This window comes from Enoplosus armatus, chromosome 7 (genome assembly GCF_043641665.1).
Source record: "Enoplosus armatus isolate fEnoArm2 chromosome 7, fEnoArm2.hap1, whole genome shotgun sequence".
NCBI classification, from domain to species: domain Eukaryota; kingdom Metazoa; phylum Chordata; class Actinopteri; order Centrarchiformes; family Enoplosidae; genus Enoplosus; species Enoplosus armatus.
Genome location: NC_092186.1, coordinates 14,818,057 through 14,835,224, shown reverse-complemented (window position 1 = coordinate 14,835,224; position 17,168 = coordinate 14,818,057). Strand labels below are relative to the sequence as shown.

Sequence of the window (17,168 nt, the reverse complement as noted above, 5' to 3'; positions counted from 1 at the left end):
TGTACACTCACTGGTTCCCACAAAATGATAGTATATAATCGACCTCCTGCAGGACCTGTCACACATATCTCAAGAATTCCAGAGGCGCAGACAGAGAAATCTCTTCATCTCTCCATCAGTCACATGTCCTGTCTGCATCACGCACAAGTCCTGCAAAGTGAAAGACATGCTTAGGACAAAAAGGAAAGTTAAGAGAAGAGTTGGTTGGTTTAGAGAAAGCATGCACAGAGAGCCGGGCATTCTTCGACATGATTAATTAAAGCAAATAGCACAAGCTCTACAGTGAAGTTTTGAATTTACTGTCTGGCATCCATAAAGACAATAACTCTGCCAGTACTCACAGATCTAGGGTTACAGATACAATTACAATATCATTCATTTAATTTCCTTCAGGCTTCAGCAGACGAAACTGCCAGTCATTGTCAGTATAGAGGTGAATAGGACGTTTTAAAAGAAAGGAGAGTTTGCATATATTATCTGCATAAAGAACTGCTGGGGTGGGTTTTTTTCTCTGTATGATTGGAATGAGAGGCTGCGTCATGTGAGCACGGCTCTAAATCTTATCAGCTTTCTTAATGTTCACTGTTGGTTGGTCAAAGATATCAGAGATAGTAAATATCTCCATACTGCCTTTCTTTCTCTGCCTGCCAATGTATCCTAAGGCCACGAGTAACACAATACATAAACTGGTGATGACAAACACGTTGTTTAAAGTTTAAATACTCAGGTAATATCCCTTATTGTCATAAAGATTTCTATTGTAAGTGTGAGATGTACCCACAGCTAAAATAATAAACTCTCTAACTGCAAAAAAGCAAATTAATTTCCCTGAATTACTTCCCATTATGTTCTTCTCTGTTCGTCTATGTTGATTATTGATTACGGCAATGAGAAACGTCCTGAAACAAATGGCACAGAACAGAAGGTCTTGTGCAGTGCAACATTGTGAGACAAAATATGACACAAACTGATGTGCTTTTAGGGGGGCTTTGTTTGTAAATGACAAGATGTTGTCACATTTGTATACCTGCGTCTCTCGACAGAAGCATGCTGTAACACTGTATCATGATGGTTGGCTCGGAGAATATGTTTTGGCTGCTAAGAAATGACGACCATATGCTTATCTCATGCAGGGTGACAGAAAACCAGCGAGAGGAGGAGGAGGAGGAGGATGGTGATGATGACAGCGCGTGCCTCCCTCCGCCCTCAGCAGGAGCAGGTTGCGTCAAACACGCTCCTCCTCTCATTTTCCGCTGTAAGCTTCTCATCCCCATCACAGGAGCGCGGACAGGTAACCGCAATGTCGCATCTATATGCTGCTATGGAGCAACAATGAGGCTTTACTGACATTTAGAGCAGATCCATGTGATGAAGGAGGCTGTTTGTTGATGGGGCTGTTCAGCTCGAGGCTGTTCGGCTGGATGGGAGAGGTGGGCTTCCTTCCTGTGGCTGCGAGCCTTCATGCGATTATTATGAATAATAAGCGGCGTGTTTGTAGAATAGAACCTGATTTGTTTGTCTCTGTAGAGAGGGAGCGTGTCTGTTGTGTTGCTGGTGGCCTCGCTGTTAATGCGCAGGGTGTCTTAGTTTGTGTGGCCAGCAGGCTGCACGGAGGCTTTAACACACGCTGTCACGCTGCGCCGCTATAATCAATATTCAAATCAATGTGACGCTGAAGGAAGCAGCTTTTAAACTCGGATCGATCCGCTTTGAGCATGTCATTCCATAATCGCAGGAAGAGATGTGTGTTTATATGTTTGTGTCTGCGTGTTTATGAATGTGTTGACGTGTGTGTGCGTTTGTGTGTGGGTGTGTGTCTGCGCGCGTGTCTGCGTTTTTGATAGTTGAAGCCTAGCGTGCATCAAGGCTGCGTTGTTCAGGTTTTGATGGGATACATGCAGAGACTCGTGCTTAGATCGAGGCCCACTGAGGTGTTTTGTTGTTGTTTTTTTATTTATGTGTTGTTGTGCACTATATTGTCATATACTGCTGTATTGGTGGTTGTTGTTGTTGTTGTTTCCTGGACAAACCAATAACTGTGTGGTGCAGAGCTAAAACAAGCTGCAACTATTTTGATAATAGGTTAGTTGTTTCTGTCATTTTTCAAGCAAATATGTCAAACCTCCTCTGTTCCAGCTTCTGTAATGTGATGATTTGCTGCTTTTTCTTTGTCATATAAGATCGTAAACTGAATATCTTTGGGTTTTGGTCGGATACACAAAGGAATTTGAAGATGCCACCTTGGGCTCTGGGAAATTTAAATAGCATTTTTACCCTATATTCTGATATTGTATAGAATTAATTAAGATCAAGTTAAGTGTGAACATGCCAGACGCTTTGCTCCCTCTGTCTTTTAATGTCTACTCTTGAGGGTCTCAGCTGCTGTTTGACTTAAATATGAATAAAGAATTAATGTTTTAACAGGTCAGGTCTGCTTGGGAGCAAACACTCACATGAAACACGGCTCTGCTCTCCTCTCCTCAGGATGGAGGCCCTGTTAAATGAATGGCTGTGGCAGGAGGAGTTCTGGCTTCCTCCCGGTACCCGCTGGCAGGACATTGAGACGAAGGAGGACGAGGGCCGCTTTCCTCTACCCAGGGATCTCATCTACACCTTGCCACTGGCCTTTGCCTTTATAGCCCTCCGATATGTCTTTGAGAGGTGAGACACACCTGCCTCCACCACAGCTGGACCATGAAATCACAGATGCAAGATCTTCTTTTTCATTGTTGTCATTAACTTTGACATCTGCTGTGCTTGACTCACTGGAGCAGTAAGTTTTCAATATTTATGGTGGACTGTGATCTTAAACCATGTGTAATTGATTGAATGTGTTCCGTCAGTTTCAAGAAAACAGTTAAGCATGATGGTGACTTCTTTGAGTCTGAATCCAGGTGAGAGCAAATGTTTAAACAAACTGGCTGGCTGGCAGTCGGGTTGGTTTGCTGCCTGCGTGGCTCAGGATAATGGCTCCTTTACCCTTCGTTAGTGCTCCCAGTAGATGGAGGGTGTAGATCAGACATGCAGTGGGAGGCAGGCTTCATGAGTAGACAGTTTTTAGCTGCTGACTGTGTGAAAGCCCTCTCTCTTCCCAGAGCGGGCTGGGTTCGGCCTTACCTAATGTGATTTATATGTTGGAGGGAAAGGAGGATATGGCGATGATGGTGGTGGTTTCTTGAACTGAACTTTCTAATGTTGAATGGCTACTGATGCTGTGCTTATTCACTGTACTAATTGCTGTAGAAACTAATAGCCTCTGTAACCTCTTGTAGGGTGGAAAAAAATGCAACTTTAATGTAAATCCCCAACAGTATGTTGTTCTTATTATGAGAATCCTAGAGACTTCTTAGATAAAGTCTGAACACCTCTGTGGCCACGACGAGGGAATTTCATCTTATCTTGTTCAGACACTTGATGAAAACAAAAATGGCATTCAAGTATGAGATCAGTATGTGTTAACCGAACAACCTTTCACACTACCATTTTTCTGCACCAGTGTAACAACAAAAGACGATGTAATATTATGGACAATAAATTTGGACATTATGAATCGCTTACTGACCTTAATTTACACATATCATAGTTTTTAAGAAAATGTTATAATGTCATATAACCAGAGAGTCCAGAAACCCAGAATCTGGTGACATTGTATAATTAAACAAATCAGAAATGAGACAACATGAGGAAGGAAATACTATACACTGGTGTGTTAAAAACATTTTGCTGGTAGCAGGACAGGAATTGAGAGTGACAGCAAGTGGCTGCAGAGATGTGGGATGGATGAACAGATAGGAGGCCTGTTTTTGCATGCTTTACCTTATCAGCTGCTGTATTACCTGTCCTGAAGTTGAAAAACTATGTGAGCTAGCTCGGCGTGGACTGTGTAAGATTAGCACCATTGTTTTCTCTAAAGCCTTGTTTGTACCTTCATCAGGTATTTATTAGCAGAGGAGGGGTCAGTGAAGTGTAGCTTATGTTGAATACCAGCATGTACCTGTGTCTTCGGTGGTCCAACTGTGTGTTCGTTGTTGTGGTGGACAGTGAGGTATTAAGGTGTTACTTACGTCTGAGGCGCTGTCAGTCAGCTGGAAGGTGAAAAGGTGTGTCTTCATTTGATCATCCCGGGCTGCAGCTGTTTCCTGCATTGAGATAGGTTTGTGTGTGTGTGTGTGTGTGTGTGTGTGTGTGTGTGTGTGTGTGTGTTAGAGGTTCCTGTAACCAGAGACCATGTTTGTCTCTGTGTAAAGCTGTCCTGACCTTCTCATACTCTCTGATCTCTCCCTCACTGCCCACTTATCTCTAGCTAGAGTTACACACATGTGATTATGCATGTTCACACACACACACACACACACACGTTTATCAAAATCATCTCTCCGGTGCTTATACACTCACATTGTCCTTATTCTTTGCTCTGACTGTCTCCATCTCCCTGTAACACACACACACACACACACACACACATGCAGATCAAGTGTCTCTTGATGCCATATCAGCTAATGACAAAGGCCGTCTAGCCAAATGTCACAATGCGCCCATGGGAGCGGCTCTACAGGCTGTCAGGAGCAACATAATGAGCTATCTTGTTGCCATTACTCTGTACTGTACTGCGGTACACATTAGCCAGCTGTCGATGTCTTCTCACATTAATCCCTTGGGAATAATAATCCAGTTTGGTGTACTATATGGAAAAAAAACATGTTTTCTTTTCTCTCCTGTTCTCTGTCCTCTCAGGCTTGTCGCCGTCCCATTAAGCAAACGTTTAGGGGTGAAGGACCGGATTCGGATTCGAGCCGCTTCTGTCCCAAAGCTGGAGAGCTTCTACCAACAGAACAGCCGGCAACCATCGCAAGTTCGTATTCCTGTTCTGCCTTCCCTTTTTCTGGCAGAAAATCTCTCATGCCTCTAATCAATCATTTCCAAATCCTACTTTAGTTCCCCCTACTTTTACATCTTCAGTTTGGTTTACTCACTAAAATCTCCCAACAGTGTCGCCTCCAGTTATTACCATGCGTTCACAGCAATAAGTTTTTACGAGCAGCTTTGTGGATTTCACTCTCGGGCTTCATACAGGCTGCTCTAACCCTGTTGTGGCTGTATGCAGCCTGAGAGGAGGACCTGCAGACTTAGGGCTGAAAAAAGTACTGGCACCTCCTCTGTGTGTTTTTCAGGTAAAACACAACATTTTATCTATATTTTGATTAGTTAATATTCTCCCAAAAAAGACACTAGAACTAAACATAAATCAGTAAAAAGGCAGTAAAGGGCAATGCTCTTTTTAGTTATGATGCAAATGTATCTATTTATTTATATTAAATTTATTTATTATTTATTTAAGTAAAGGACAGTAATAAACATTTCTGTAAATGCTCCTGAGGTAGCCAAAAGTATATTTATCACTAGTAGTCCCTGAACAGATGATACAAAGTCATCCTAAAAAAAAAGACATCTTTATACTATTATAAAAGTATTTTTATTACACTAACAACACATCAGTTTACAGAGCAATTCAAATGTTTTGTGAGATGACCATTACTATCAAAAGCATGATAACCAGTTTTATCATAAGGTATTATTTGCTGGATTCATATAAATGTATATTTTCTTGATCCTTGATGTCATTATGTCAAACCTGGTTAGAGAGGGAGGAGATTCAAAGTAGTTCTTTATATCAAACTAGTGCATGTCTCCACAGATCTGCTGTATAACCCTGTAGAGTGGATGCAAAGCTTAATGGGAGTTGTCACCATGAGCCACCCACAATTCTCAGTGCGTTTGAAATAGTCAGGAACACTGAGGAGAAAATGTGTAATCTGCTAATCCTAGCATGCAGAGGTTTGCATACATTTACAAACCAAAGTGCAGACAGTGAAAAGATGTGCCAGCACAGTTTTATACATGTAGTTGGTGCGTTGTGTGTGGTTGCATCTTGGCTGAAAAGCATCATTGTTTGGAAGTTTTATTTGGATGAGTTGTCGGCTGTCTCAGAACAAGGAGCTGTTTAAGTAGTCCGGAAGTCCCTAGAGAGATTCACCAAATTCACATGAGTCACTCTGAAGTGGTAGATGTGTTAAAAATCGACAATAATTAGTCATGATACAAGAAAATGTTTTGTGTTAGGTGTGTTACTTCCTTTAAACAGCTCCACCATCACTATGCGTGTCTGCTGTCCTTAGTTATCAGTATCCCCTTTTGTTGACATCATTTCATTTTGTGAAGCTACTGATCAGAAATGTTACTTAACCTCTGCATCAAATCAAATAGCACAGCCACCATGTAATTACTGTATAATTGCAATTGTTCCTTTGTGCAGAGAACATTTTATTATTTTCCTTTAATCAGTGAGCAGGTGCACACAGGTTACAGAGTCGTTTATGGTCACATGGAAATTCTCCGCCCTCCTTTAGGTGGAGCACAGTTCTGTGTTGTGTGTGTCTGTGTATGTGCATGCATGTATGTTCGTTCATGTTTGCCTGTGTGCCCTAACTTATTTGCCAGGCCAAATTTCCACATGACCTGCACTAGAAACAGTCAGGGGGAAATCAAATGTCTTCAAATGTTAGTAGAGTGCTACACATAGCCAGTGAAAGATGTGAACGTTGTTGTTTTTCCTTTGACTATTCTCAACACAGTAATTAAGTTTCTCCGAGCACAAGGACCTGACAGTAACACAGTAACACGGTAACACAGTAACACAACCCAGTGCAAAGTATCAGGATGCAGAAAGAGAGAGCAGGGAACCTCAGACAAACAGTACTCTTGTTACAGACACAAATGGTTGGACAAAGCATATTTATTATTGTATTAAATATGCAGCTTGTATGATCTGCATTTTCCCATAATGAAGTAGTAACACAGCGGTCAGGTTGATCAGCAAGGAGTTCTGGTAATAGTATCACACGTGAAACATTGCATCTCAGCCAGCAGCAGGCAGCATAAAACGTCTTCATCATTGTCTCGAGTGCAAAGTTAAGCCTAACCCTGTATGTGTGAATATGTGTTTGTGTGTGTGTTCAGAGTGAAGTGGCAAGCTTGGGGAAGCAGTGTGGACTCTCCCAGAGAAAGATCCAGACCTGGTTCAGGCACAGAAGGAACCAGGACCGACCCAGCAACACCAAAAAGTTCTGCGAGGCCTCGTGAGTTAATATTTACTTTGTATGTCTGTCCATTAAAGGCACCAATCTTGTCAACCAAGGGCCTCTGAGATGCTGTAGATTTGCACTATTTGGCAAACTGCAGGTGTGTTGTGTGAGTGAAGTGCAAACTGTCAACTGAACATCAGCGAGTGCTTTGTTTAAAGGAAACTGCTTCCCTTTAGGTTACTGATGTCGTGCTACATGATGTAAAGTTTGCTTGCCTGCTGTTGCTTACTCTGTCATCGGTGTGCAAGTTGCCTGATACAGGTTTCACATCACAGAGTGATGCAAATTATATCTAAAGTGTCATGATTGGATGTAAAATGCCTTATTTCGAATTGTTATGTTTTAAGTCTGAGCCATGTTCCAAAACATCAATGCAATTCAGCATGTTGGAATGAAACACTGCCGTACAACATGCCTCTTTGACATTTCTACAATTTGTTCCTGATAAAAACTAATTCACAAACTTGATCTAGACCGTAGCCTCTAACAACTGTTGGTGCTTGTTTTTTTATTCTGTGCAGCTGGCGTTTCGTCTTCTACCTCGTAGCGTTCACTGCAGGGCTCGGCTCTTTAATTAATGTAAGTCACTTGTATTCCTTTTAAAAGAGAAGCAGGCCTTCATTACAGATACAACATGTAGGAATAGCAATGTTGTTACAATTTTCTGTGTATTATTTGGTGTGAGCTATAATACAAGTGAGCAGCAATACATATTCTTTTCATAATCCCTCGTGGTGTCGTAGTCACAGACTGCATCATTTTATTTGCTTACGAGGCTACAAGGAGTTAATATTCTGGCTGACGCTTGTATCTTGTGGAGACTCTGCTGACGATTGTTTGATCTTCCAGACTCCCTGGTTCTGGGATCACAGAGAGTGTTGGAGGGGTTATCCCAAACAGGTGAGCAGGAAATAGCTAAATGATTTGAAAAGAAAGTGTTGATGTTGAAAAACATTGTCAGGCAGCACTTCAAGGAAACAATCTAACATTATATGCTTTTCTTTCATTTCAGAAATGCCTACAAGATTATTTTAGTGGCTTGATATCTTGTTGTCTTTTAATTTACGTACAACTGAATTGTAGAAAGTTTTGATAATCGATTAATTGATCAAGCAAAAATGCCAAACGTCCAGCTTCTCAAATGTGAGGTTTTGCCTCTTTTCTTCATTTTATATGATTGTAAGCTGAATATCTTTGACTTTGGACTGTTGGTTGGACAAAACAAGACATTTAAAAACCTCAGCATGGGCTATTTGAACTTGCACTATTTCCTGAAAGACATGAGTAGAAAAAACAAAGGCTGGGAGGGATCCAACAAAACTAAGTCTTTAGTCTGTGTAGAAGGATTCAGTCTCAGAAGACTTTGGGTTTATAACACAGTTTGGTCAGAACATTTTCCTTAATAGCTGGTCTGAATGCTTTTTGTGTTTCCAGATTTGTTTTTTGAAAAGCTAATATCTCTGCTGTGTTGAGGACAGTTAGTTAGTTGATGGCAGTTAGTTATGCTTGCAGGTCAACATTCCTCTGGGGAAGACAGCCCTTCCAACAGAAAACACTAGAAAAAATGCAAAGCTCTCTGTATCTGCAGTTTGACTGATTACAGCTCCTGCAGGCAACACTGCCTCTTCTTCTTCTTTTTTTTTTTTCTGAGGTCTCGTGGCCTCTGACAGAGAGAGATAGGATGTGTTTTTAAGGGTTAAATGCCTCTGTCAACTTCCTACCATTGTGGTGCTGCAGACTTGGAATGTTTTTATTTGAGATAGTACACCACCACTTTCTTTGAATACAAACACTTCCTCTTTATGAAAGCGGGTTGTTAATATACAGTATGTTCTTTATGGGAACGTGAAGGAGTTCCTATATGAGCTTTGGAAACACTTGCACTTGCTCAGGGCTTACAGGGAGAAGCTGTAAATGCTCAGTCATGTGGAATCCTGGGTAGTTTTAGGACAAAGGGTACTTTTGGGGGTCCCATTACCTCCAACCCACCCCCCAAATCTTTATATCTTTCTCAGGACACACATGCAGGAGGGACAAAGTCTCTCTGCAATATCATTTCATTCTACTCTTTTAGCTTCAGCATACATCTACAGCATGTTTTCCTGAGGCTACACAAATAAGCAGGATGATGGACGTGTTTCTGTTGCAGCCACAAACCACTGAAAATAAAAGTTCATTGTCTCTCTCCTCTCACTCTGTAGCCGGTGGCCGAGGCTCATCACTGGTATTACGTCTTGGAAATGGGCTTCTATTTGTCACTGCTTCTGTGTGTCTCTGTGGATGTCAAGCGAAAAGTGAGTGCGAGCTTGATTTTCAAGGCTGTAACACCCCCACTCCACACACACACACACACACACACACACACACACACACACACACACATCCTGTTGGTTTCTACTGCATTTCTTCTCATTTTGTGCCTGAGATTTGAACTTTTAGTCATATGGTCAAAACCAAAAATAAATGTCATCACTCACTGCCTTTTTTTATTTTTTTCTACTGTGTAATCCAAATGTTGTTTTTCTCTTGCACGATTACACTAAATGCGGATTACGCACCGGATTATCTACTGTTACATCATAAATTTGTGTACTTTTGTTTTCGTTTGCTCTCATTTTAAAACTGAGTATTGCAGTATTTTAAATCTTTAGTAGGAGATTAGCACATACTGAAATAAAAACACAAACAACTTTTAAATGTGCTCTAAACTACTCAGTTAGACTTTGCTGTATTGCTAAGATGCTTTATAGACAGTAAATTTAATGTAATTCCTCTATTTTCCATGTTTTTGTGTTTAAGGAAACCACTTGAGATGCTTGCTGCTGCTGCAGCTTTCTAAGGACATTTCCTAAATTCTGGAAAATTAATGTGGTTTTGTTTGATTCACCAGAGGCTCCAAGCTGCTGATCAAAGATATTTGATCTTCAAACACAACAACAAATCACTCCAGACAACATGTAAATCTCCCTTTCTAATATTTGGACACAAGTGATGATGAGCAGGACCACAGATGGAGATCTGCTGAAGTCTTGGTTACGCTTCTGTGCGTCCTCCTCACACTGTGTGGTCTCTGTGTGTTCATGTGTGTGTGTTCCAGGATTTCAAGGAGCAGGTAATTCATCACATCGCCACCATATTCCTCATCGGTTTCTCCTACTGTGGCAACTACGTGCGGGTTGGCACTCTGGTGATGCTGGTACACGACTCTTCTGACTTTCTTCTTGAGGTAAAACACTCAAATTACAATGTGTGTGCATTGATTCATTTCAACAATGCTGAGGAAAGGGAAGGAGGAAACACAAACTGCATCATTGAAATGTATTCAAAGCTGAATGGATTCTGTTTACTCACGTAGGTCACAGGGAACTTGACTTGAATACAGGCATTGTGTATTTACTGCGGACGTTTTCCTATACTTACACCCTAACACATCATAATCATACGTCCGGTGTGAACTGAGCTTTGCATAGAAAAGCGTCATGTTCCATGGTAAAACTAAAAAATACCCTTTGTGGTTGAAAATCATTACCTGCCAGTCCCTCAGCGAGACAATAGGTCCGTTGTCCTTGGTTTCATGAGGCTGATTTTCCTTGAGTGCAACATTTCACTGATAAGGTCTGAAAATCAAGACAGTCACCGTCATCTCAGCGCCGAGGAAATATGTAGAGCTAGTCATGTGACCTCAGGCGTGACTCTGTGTCATCAGGCCTCTGATAAAAGTCATAAAGGGATAATGATGTGGGTGTAATATTCAGCCAGTACCTCTGTACAGCCAGGCATGGCAGGAGGGGAACTGTTTTGATATATTAGAAATTGCTAATCCTATCATTAGTAATGGCATTTTGGCTTGTGAAAGTCTATTCTGAATTAATTCATCTCCGTCGTGCCACTCATTTTAAAATAGGTAATGCATTTAAATAATGGAGTAAAAGCTTTTTAATTTCTGCTTCTAGGATTTCAACTTCAGGGAAGACTGTATTCAGCATCTGAAGTGTTGAAGTTCGAAGTTTTTCTTGTTTTAAAGCGATAATTCTTTTTAATTGGACCAGTTTATTGAATGGCAGTGATATTTCCTTTGTTACACCAAATCAAAATAGATGAAATGAGGTCAGGGTAGGTGAGGGGTTAGGGAGACTATCCTGCTGTAAGTTTGAAGCACTGAATTTGAATTTGATTGTATGCAGAGATTAATTATAGATGTAAACTGTAAGAGTGTTTGATAACTAACAGGCACTTTTTCGTCTGAAAGTCTGCCAAGATGTTTCACTATGCTGGCTGGACGAAGACATGTGACTCGCTGTTTGTCATCTTCTCCCTGGTCTTCCTGGTGACGAGGCTGGTGGTGTTACCTGGCAGGTAAAACATAATTTTGGAATATGACACATTATTTATGTTTTTTCCAGATTTCTGCACTGAATTGAAATTGTGTTACCAGATGTTGAGATTTCCCAGAAACAAACACATGGCATTGCATATAGCCTCAAACTTGGGAGTAACCAAGTTTTTTAATGCAGTGGTCATTTGGTTTGCCTGTGTCCTGTAATAATACAACAATACCTACATATATTCATACATTGACACTTTTTGAATGTTTTATTATGTGAACGGGTTTTCCGTCTATCCCATTCTTGTGAATGCGATATCTCAGGAATTTCTTCAAACGTCCACTTGGACACAAGGATGAACTGATTAGAATTTGGTGGTCAAAGGTTAAAGGTCACTGTGACCTCACAAAACACGTTTTTGGTCATAACTCAAGAACTGGTGACCATATTTCACAGTTGGTAACAAAATTGATGGAGTAATTACGACACAATTTCACACAGATGTTTAATGGGATATAACAATGAAATGATGACTGATGATTTTTTACCCAAAAGGTCAAAGGTCAACTTCATTGTGGAAAAACATTTTTTTGGTCATTACACCATAACTCAGGAACAGAAGGGGAGATTATGACCACATTTCACGTTGTGTAGCTATACTCCATAAGAATCCATCTTTACGTAGTAATCAAGTACATGTGTACCTGTTTAGCTATGATATGATAATCCTTCATTAATCAGTTCAACTATGTATATTCACTGGAATCATACATGTGTATCATCAATATAGTGATAACTTACAGTCATCTTTGCCCTCTCCTCCCTCACATCAGTGGTTTCTTTGCTGAGAGCAGCAGGTTTACAGTCCCTGGCAAAGAGTTGATTTTGACATTTGAGAACAGGACTCTAAACATTTCAAGAGTTGGTGCTGGAGTGAGACTAAAACTGACTGTGTCTTACTGTGTTTGTTTCCCAGAGTGCTCCACTCAACCCTGGTGGTGTCTCTAGAATACTTCCAGCCCTTCGGGGCTTATTATTTCTTTAATATGCTCCTGTTAGTGCTTCAAGCTCTGCACATCTTCTGGGCTTATCTCATCCTGCGCATGGTCTACAAGTTTGTGTTCCTGGGCAAGGTGAGAAGAGTGCAAATGAAAAGGGAAGGGAAGCTGAGTGCCGTCACTTTGGCACCAAAAAATGTTTTATTCATCACTTTGTTCTCTTTAGGTGGAGCGTGATGAACGTAGCGATGAGGAGAGTGAGGTGGACGATGAAGAGGAAGAGCCTGAGGAAGAAGGGGACGAGTGCAGCTGGGAGCAAAGAAAGGGTGCAATCAACTCCAAACTGGCATCGCTGGCAAACAACTGTGTCCTGAACAACCTGACCAACCAGAGGAATATAAACAGCAGACTGCCCAAAGCCAGATAGTGGAAAAGCTCCACGTCTACCAAGCCCCAATGGAAAAATAAGTTATTTCCCCCACTGTCTATTGGAGATGAACTCGTTTCTGACATGTGATACATACATATGGCTTGTGTACATCCAACACGGTCCATTGATGATTTCAGATCAGGATAAGTCTGCATCCTGCTTACCTTGAAAAAAAAGAGGGCAAAGACGCACATATGATTGTAAATCTGCTCACCCCGTGTGAGATTAGGAAGAAACGCCATTGTTACTGTCACCCATACCACTGCATACTGTAATATTTGTATTTGGCAGACCGTGAAATTTCCTTTACAACAAATCATGTGTTGTTTTTGCAGGTTTTGTATTTATGCTGTTTGTTTTTATTGTACTACAATAACTTGTACATAAGGATAGAAGTACCTGGACTGTGTTATAATGCATTTATCCTTTGTTCAACAAGAAAAACGAAATCTTTTTTTGTACAAAATCAAACTGTTCTAATCTAATATGTGGTATAACGTATTTTAAACAGCGCAAACTAAAGCTAGAATTTAATAGTAATTCACTCCCACAGCTTTGAATCCACATAGATAGTATGGTTGATTTTACATAGACTAATACAATGATTGTAGTACATCTGTTGATAAACCACTTTATATATCTATTTTTATGAATCGTTTACTCAACAGGTCATTTTTATGTAATCTGTTGTTGTTGTAATCTGTGGCAGAATATAGAAGTCTTCTGCAGAAGTCCCTTAGGGATGATAAAGCTTTCCCTGATAGGATTTGATTTTGTCAGTTATGTTTAAGTTCACTTCTTAGAAAAGACATGGCGCCCCCTGGTGCACAAAAAAAGAACATGTCTGATGATGCCTTCACAAAATAATATACTGCTCCTAGATAGATGGACTTAAAACCATATGTGTGTGTGTGTGTGTTTTTATTTCTTTTTTACTTTGAATATCATTGTGACAGGCAGCATGATTTCTCAACAAGGTTTTTTGTTTTTGCTCTACTGGACTTTAGTTTTGTGCCTTGGCTACTGTTTTTACACTATTCTGTGACACGCACTTGATATTAAGCTCTTTGTGTAAGTAGGATTATCTTTACTGGACAAACACATGGGCCAGGCCTCACTGTGACTGGTTGTAATGCTTTGAAATGTTATTGAGGCTGGCAGGTAAGCCATGTGGCGTATGCACACACAGGTATGATGGGCATTAGTGAAGTGTGAGGTATTTTAGATTTAGTTGTCTACAGGTCAAATGCTTTATGGCTCAGATGAAGAAACGTCTTACTGAAATGTAATGTTGTCTTAAAAGCTGATGACATATTTTGATATGACTATACTGTGCTCGACTGCTTTATTAGGAACAAGAAGTAATCGGATTTTACATGTATTTAAACAGTGAAAAACTACAGTACACTCATTACCTACCAAACACTGGTATTACATTTTAATAGGTTGGTACAGCAATTCTTTAAGATAAGTGGTTGCTGAGTCCACTTACTGCATCTAACCAGATTTTATATTTTATAAGTGTGATGGGAGTAGAAGTTGGATTGTGTCTGACTCAACAGGGACTTGAGGGGCCCACAACACATGGTGGGATTTATGTAGTAGAGGGCTAAAAGGGCTGACCCACTGACTTAACGCACCCGTGACCCCCACTAGAATATTGCTTTTTTTAATTAAGAATAGGTATAAAACCAGGAGGGATGTCACGTTTCCATGAAAGTAACACTTGACTGTTCTCTTATGAGTGCACATAGATGCTTTGTTGACCGTGTGGCCAGTTGAAAAGTTTTAATAAATGACTTCTATTGAAATAAATTAGCACTGCTGTCTTCTTTTAAGCCTAAGATTTTACTACTCTCGAGTATGTGTTCACTCAATCCATTTTTTTATGAAACAGCTTTTCATTTTTGTATTTATTCCACCTAAATGCTGACCTCTTACATAAAAATCTATTTTGCAAGTGCTCTGTTTCTGTTCTGAGTTGTGTAGAATAGATTCATGTATGTTCGGTCACGCACCGTCACGTTACCATTCTCACAGTGACGCACCCTCTGAGGGGCACAGGGCAGGGTATGGCATCGTCTACCTCAATACAAGTGTCTATGTAAGGGTCCATCAGCACCATGTTTGGGAGTGCGTTGTTACTCTTCCTCTCGCAGACCAGGTATATCTGGCCGCTGACTGTTGTGCAGCCAGAGAAGAACTTCCTGTCCAGACATTCCTCCTCCAGCACAGTCCACTCATCGGTTTCCACGTCAAAACGCAAAGCTTGGCCTCCAAACAGGTAGAGGGCACCGTTGAGCTCTGTGGCAACCAGGTCGTATCTGTGAAAGGGTTAAAAAAAAAAGTTTAATCGTCACATAATTACCCTGCCAACTGTAAGGCCGGAAGGAGAAGCTATTTTGAAGACAACAGTATACATCAGTTTCACAATGTCAGAAAGAAGAGAAGAAAAAAGAGTCAGAAAAGTCAGAAAGTTCACTCACCGTGGAAATGGAGAATAAGAGACCACATCCCACTGATCCTCCTTCACCATATACCTCTGAATTCCACCATACGCCTCGCCGTTTTCATCCAGGCCACACGCCACGTAGATACACGACCCTAGAGCAGCAATGGCTGCCCTCTCCACAGCCCTAACCATGGGGCTGACCCCCTCCCAACCCTCCTCGGACCCCAGAACCAGCCTTTCTACATCAGCCACAAGCCCTTCATCCATGCTGCCCCCCAGGACATACAGTACTGAGTCCAGCCCAATGGAGCAGTGGCTGTGCCTGGACTTCTGCAGGGCCGGCCCATCTATCCAGCGCTGGTTCCCACACTCAAATATCCTGACCCAGTCCGCACTGAACCACAGCACTTCCCGGAAGTAGCCACCTGTCACGACCACATTGTCTCCTGCATAATGAGAGAATCCGAAAATGTAATGTTAGGAAATAGAAAACAAATATACGCATGTTGATGAGGCCTTACACACTCCACATGAAGAATAAATACACATTCAGCCCCTCGCTCATCAGTTTCATCATTATCCTCATCTTTATCACCCTGAACATCACCATTCTCATTATTCAACCATTACCTACTGCAGCTACCGAGTACTGTGTGAGGTTCTTCCTCTGCAGAGGTGCACAGCTCTGCCATCTACCACTGTGTGGGTGAAACTGATAAAGTGCCTGTTGCTCCTGATCGTGAGGCCCACCCAGGACGAAGAGGCTCTCTCCAGCCGTGGTCCTCCTCATTGACCTGCCCATTGACCACGATGTCGGAAAATGTTCATTCAGCATGCAGATGAGCTTGGCTCTGGGGTCAGAACTTTTCATTCTGGTCAAGAGTTCAGTGATAAATGGTAAAGAGAGCGACTCAGGCCTCACCAGCTCGATGAGCTCCAGAAAATGTTCTTCTCGCTTTGGGTCAAATGACACCCAGCGTAGGGTGGCCTCCAGGGCCTGATCGTCTTTCTGGATTGCCAGGTCATCACTGGCAAGAAGGTCTGCTATGGTCTCCTTGGACAGGAACAGGAAGTCCTCTTCAGCGACAACAGCAGAGAAGTGTGTGAGCACCACCTGTCGCGCTGCCTTGTAGAGCTGAGAGCAGCCCAGCTGCCAGGCGTAGGCCATCATTCCCAGACAGTTGCTGAGGTGCAGCTCACGCTCCAGGAACTTGCAGCACAGCAGCCTGGCTTGCTCCAGTTGTAAAAAGTCTGCGGTCTCAAGGATCCCCAGAACATTGTCTCTGTCCAAAGCAAGGCTGGATGTCCCGCTGTATCCCATCAAAACCCTGAAATGCTGCAGGGCCACACCTTTGATTTCAACTCTCCTCTTCCTGCTCTCCACGCCACAGCCAAAAAACAGAGCCCTGAAGTAGGGACTCTGAAGGGCCAGTCGTTGTCGGTTGACATGAAAACTCTCTCCTTCTACCCGTAGAACAGCATCAGGGATAACATCAGGCACAGAGTTACAGTCTTTCACATGAAAAGCAGATTCATCCTCCTCCAGTTTCCTTATCTGTTCGGAGAGAACTGTGAATTTAAAGCTCTGAGGTTTGAGCTCAGTGTCAGCTCTGCAGGCCATGTCACAACAAACAGCCACACCAAGCGTCTTCTGCATAGTGCCTCGACCTCGTTCTGGTTTACAACAGACCAACTGGTGGTATTAATAGACTTTCCCCCTGACTGAGGAGGAGGGAAAGGAAAGGAGGTCAGTTAGAAAACAGATGCTAATTATAACACAGGGAGGCCAGGAGTTTCTAACTTAACACGAATTCCTTGATT

The 17,168-nt window shown here is 41.8% G+C and overlaps 2 protein-coding genes across 3 annotated transcripts; one reads left to right on the top strand and one right to left on the bottom strand.

The window, feature by feature from the left end:
- The first annotated feature begins 1,295 nt into the window (after positions 1-1,295).
- Positions 1,296-14,710, top strand: cers4a (ceramide synthase 4a). Of its 2 annotated transcripts, XM_070908433.1 has the most exons (11): positions 1,296-1,430; positions 2,485-2,661; positions 4,735-4,852; positions 7,018-7,136; positions 7,664-7,721; positions 7,992-8,042; positions 9,344-9,436; positions 10,240-10,368; positions 11,392-11,498; positions 12,444-12,600; positions 12,692-14,710. In XM_070908433.1, the coding sequence occupies exons 2-11, from the start codon at positions 2,486-2,488 to the stop codon at positions 12,890-12,892; spliced, it is 1,209 nt and encodes a 402-aa protein (XP_070764534.1). In that variant the 5' UTR covers positions 1,296-1,430; position 2,485; the 3' UTR covers positions 12,893-14,710. The 2 variants fall into 2 exon arrangements, with proteins under 2 accessions (XP_070764534.1, XP_070764535.1); XM_070908434.1 differs by lacking the exon at positions 1,296-1,430 and having other exon boundaries at positions 2,483-2,661.
- Positions 14,711-14,915: 205 nt separating this feature from the next.
- On the bottom strand, positions 14,916-17,004 carry LOC139288297 (kelch-like protein 23). Its single transcript, XM_070909579.1, has 3 exons — positions 15,978-17,004; positions 15,382-15,793; positions 14,916-15,219 (listed from the first exon to the last, which is right to left on the bottom strand). Exons 1-3 carry the CDS (start codon positions 17,002-17,004, stop codon positions 14,916-14,918), a joined length of 1,743 nt encoding a protein of 580 aa, XP_070765680.1.
- Positions 17,005-17,168: the final 164 nt, after the last annotated feature.

Coding starts and splice junctions, on each gene's coding strand:
- cers4a (XM_070908433.1), top strand. CDS start 2,486: ATGGAGGCCCTGTTAAATGAATGGCTGTGGCAGGAGGAGTTCTGGCTT. Junction 7,722..7,991: donor GGCTCGGCTCTTTAATTAAT/GTAAGTCACTTG, acceptor TTGATCTTCCAG/ACTCCCTGGTTCTGGGATCA. Junction 12,601..12,691: donor AGTTTGTGTTCCTGGGCAAG/GTGAGAAGAGTG, acceptor TGTTCTCTTTAG/GTGGAGCGTGATGAACGTAG.
- LOC139288297 (XM_070909579.1), bottom strand. CDS start 17,004: ATGCAGAAGACGCTTGGTGTGGCTGTTTGTTGTGACATGGCCTGCAGA. Junction 15,794..15,977: donor GTACTCGGTAGCTGCAGTAG/GTAATGGTTGAA, acceptor CTCATTATGCAG/GAGACAATGTGGTCGTGACA. Junction 15,220..15,381: donor TCTTATTCTCCATTTCCACG/GTGAGTGAACTT, acceptor ACCCTTTCACAG/ATACGACCTGGTTGCCACAG.